Source organism: Frankliniella occidentalis, unplaced genomic scaffold (genome assembly GCF_000697945.3).
Source record: "Frankliniella occidentalis isolate FOCC.00 unplaced genomic scaffold, Focc_3.1 Scaffold40, whole genome shotgun sequence".
NCBI classification, from domain to species: domain Eukaryota; kingdom Metazoa; phylum Arthropoda; class Insecta; order Thysanoptera; family Thripidae; genus Frankliniella; species Frankliniella occidentalis.
The window spans coordinates 92,132-95,282 of record NW_026267170.1 but is presented as its reverse complement, the minus strand read 5'-3'; the positions used below and the strand labels follow the sequence as shown (position 1 = coordinate 95,282).

General features: G+C 34.9%; 1 protein-coding gene across 1 annotated transcript in view; it reads left to right on the top strand.

Moving 5' to 3' along the window:
• LOC113210448 (uncharacterized) overlaps positions 1–1,976 on the top strand; it is a 6,547-nt gene extending 4,571 nt beyond the window's left edge. Inside the window, exons 11-14 of the mRNA XM_052266575.1 lie at positions 91–258; positions 382–526; positions 610–728; positions 814–1,976. Coding sequence (XP_052122535.1) covers positions 91–258; positions 382–526; positions 610–728; positions 814–1,161 — 780 coding nt within the window. The 3' untranslated portion in view covers positions 1,162–1,976. The remainder of the gene's footprint in view (positions 1–90; positions 259–381; positions 527–609; positions 729–813) is intronic.
• Positions 1,977–3,151: the final 1,175 nt, after the last annotated feature.

Genomic DNA, 3,151 nt, shown 5'->3' with positions numbered 1-3,151 from the left:
CCTGAATTTGTTAGAAATGTGAGTCTCTTCAATGAATTTTACTTTCTTCTATTCTGATGAAAGGTGTTCTGACCACTATCCTTCATTTAGGTCATGGAGGCCAGAAACCTTATGCCTACTTTTGCTGAAAAGGCCAATATAATGTCTTTGATGCGGGAAACCTTTGAAAGAAGAAGACAGGAGCTAGAATTTAAGGAGGTGTCACCAGACTTCACTCTTGATAGATATCCCCACTTTTTGTCTTATGGAGGAGAAGTGGTAATTATGTCTGATACTAAAATGCCAACAATTTGATCATTTTCATTCCTCTGTCAGTTTGGATTGCACTTACTCTCTCCTTCACAAATGTTTTGTACTAATATTTTCAAATTTAATTTTCAGATAGAACAAGAGTTTAGCTTGATTCATCCGAAGTCCTCCAAGTTGTTCCTGAGAACATTCTCTCTGGATTTTGTCCCGCATATTTTGAAGATAGCAAGGCAAACTCCTGACAAATTTGGCGAGCTTATTGATTACTTTTCAGATGGTATGTATTAGTTGTTAATGATTCTTATCTTTTCTAGAAAGTTTTAAAATGCTGGTTAAATCATGTATATTCTCCCTTTTCAGAACTACTTAATGCATTGCTGATACTCAGCAAGCTTCTTCCATGTCCTCGGAGGACATATGCTCATGAGGCAAAGCAGAATCTTTATCCGGATACAAAGGATCTAATTCACATCATTCCCGTAAGTACAAAGAAAACATATCATTAAGTGTAAGATTTTTGCTTACGTTTCACAAGGCACTTTCCTCTTTTTTTTTTTTTTTAAGGTGGGCAGTGATCCAAGCTATGAGGCAGCCAAGAGGAGAGAAGCTGCCCGGTGCCAAGTGCAACCACACCTAATGATTGTGGGCCATCAAAGGGCAATAGGTAAAATATTCCTTGTCACTGGAAATGGGGACTGCATGGAACTTCCGCGTCAAGCCTCTCCCACAAATGCAATAGACTTATTGTTTAAGACATATTTTGCTCTCTACCTCCATTTCCCTTTGGGTTGGAAAAATGTTCTCCGTTTTCTCCAAGTACATGTATATCAAATTCCTTTGGACAATCCTCGAGAATCTTGCTTTGAGAGTGTCATGATGTCAATTAGAAATGCATCGTCTGCTGAGGCTTAAAATGAACTGTGCCTCATAAATATTTTGAACTTTTTTGTTTGAATTACTTTTGTTTAAGTTCTTTTTTCTATTATAGACTCTTTCTTGGTAGTTGTCACTAGTTACCTTGGACATGAAATTTTATTTGTTATTTGATTTTAGTAGATGCACCAATATTCTGTATGGTGCCATATCAAATTATTTAATTATTTTTTGAGAGATAACATAACAAGTAAGCGTTATTGCTACAGTTATTTGTTCTTATAAGAGGTAGGGTTTTCTTAATTGAATTATTTTTTTATCATGAAAATGTAACAGTGTTTTGTTTACATTACCTCCTGTTAATGTTATCTGAACTACTTATTATCTAGTCATTTTTTTCTCATTGTTTAAATGATAATATCTTCATACTTAAAGTTCAACCACCCAGGTTACACTTCTCAACTCCTGTATTCACCAATGATTTTGCGTTCATTTAGAAGTGGGACCTCAGGTTGACTAAGTTTTAAATTCTTTTACTGGCTACAGTGGGTAGCCGTTCCTTTGGACTTAATGTTTCATAATAAATATGCCAACTTTCAATTTAGACTTTTGCAAGTATTCTTTTCTTTTTGCTTAATCACTTGAAACACTTGGCAACACAGCCTCTTCAAACAAAACAAAGTTCAATTAAGTTTGGGGGCTAGTAGTAAGTAAGGAAGTTTCATCAGAATTTAAGTAAGTGCCTGAAGATTACAAATTTAGATCTGGCACTTATTTGAAAGTGTACAGATGTTTTACAATTCAAAGGTTGTTTAAATTAACATTTACTCACACATCTTTTGACTTTATATTAATTTATTTTATTTTTTTAACAGGCAGGTTGCAGATCTACCAAACTCCTTCCACAGTCAGCTTGGTGAGGCATTACAAACTTCAGATAGGTTCCTCTTCGTTCATGGTCTGTTGAGGCTATCTAGCTGATGCTGGGAGATTTGCTCAAAGTAAGTTAAACTCCAGAAAACTGACGTTTTAAAAAATTCACAGCCAATTTAATGGAGGTCACCATACTTTAAAGCTTTTCCTCCTCTTCATATTCTAGGTAGCAAAGTTATTGTCGGTGCAGATTCGTTGGGACTGAATACGGTGAGGATTGCAGCTACTATAAGTAAAAAGAAAACACAAGTTTTGTTTCATATTTTTCATCTCAAAAATGAACATTTGGGTTAACTCAACACAGGGTGAGTTTTACTATTAAGAGAAATTGAATTGAAGTATAGTTTTGCAACTAATAATTATTTAGGATTTTATTTTTTATTTCAGAACAGCGTTTCTATTATAGTCTTATATTAATGGTAAAGAGCAGATACAGGAAGTTGCACTTCTCTTACACAGATGTGAAAAGGGCTTGCCTACCCTAGTCCCAACAGGCGCTAGTGACTACAGGGGTTCTTTGAACATACTTGCTAAGCTACCAATAACCAACCCTGGTGAGTAGAATTAAATCTAAGTGAGTATAACTTGTCTCGCATTCTTTGAGAACACTTTTCTTTTCCATGACAGGTACTGGGAATTACGGAAAGAACCAACTGAAATGCAACAGACCTGAAAAGCATCAATACAGAAAATATCAAGCCAACCAGGATTATTAGGATGTTCATTAAAAATGAAGATCAATAAAACTCCATTTGCTGTCCACTCCTCTCATCTATTTTTCTTTCATCAGCATAGAGGTAGCATAGTTAAATGTCGGTCGATACATGCATTATCGCTCAAATATGGTTTGAATCCAAAGCAAGTGCCAAACAAAACTAAATTTGTAAGTACAGAGAGGGTATTGCATATGTAGTGCTTAGAGCATAGTATTTATGTTCAACATTCATACATGTGCATTAAATGTACATCTATTTAATGCTATATATATATATCCTGATCCACCTGAATTTGTTAGAAATGTGAGTCTCTTCAATGAATTTTACTTTCTTCTATTCTGATGAAAGGTGTTCTGACCACTATCCTTCATTTAGGTCAT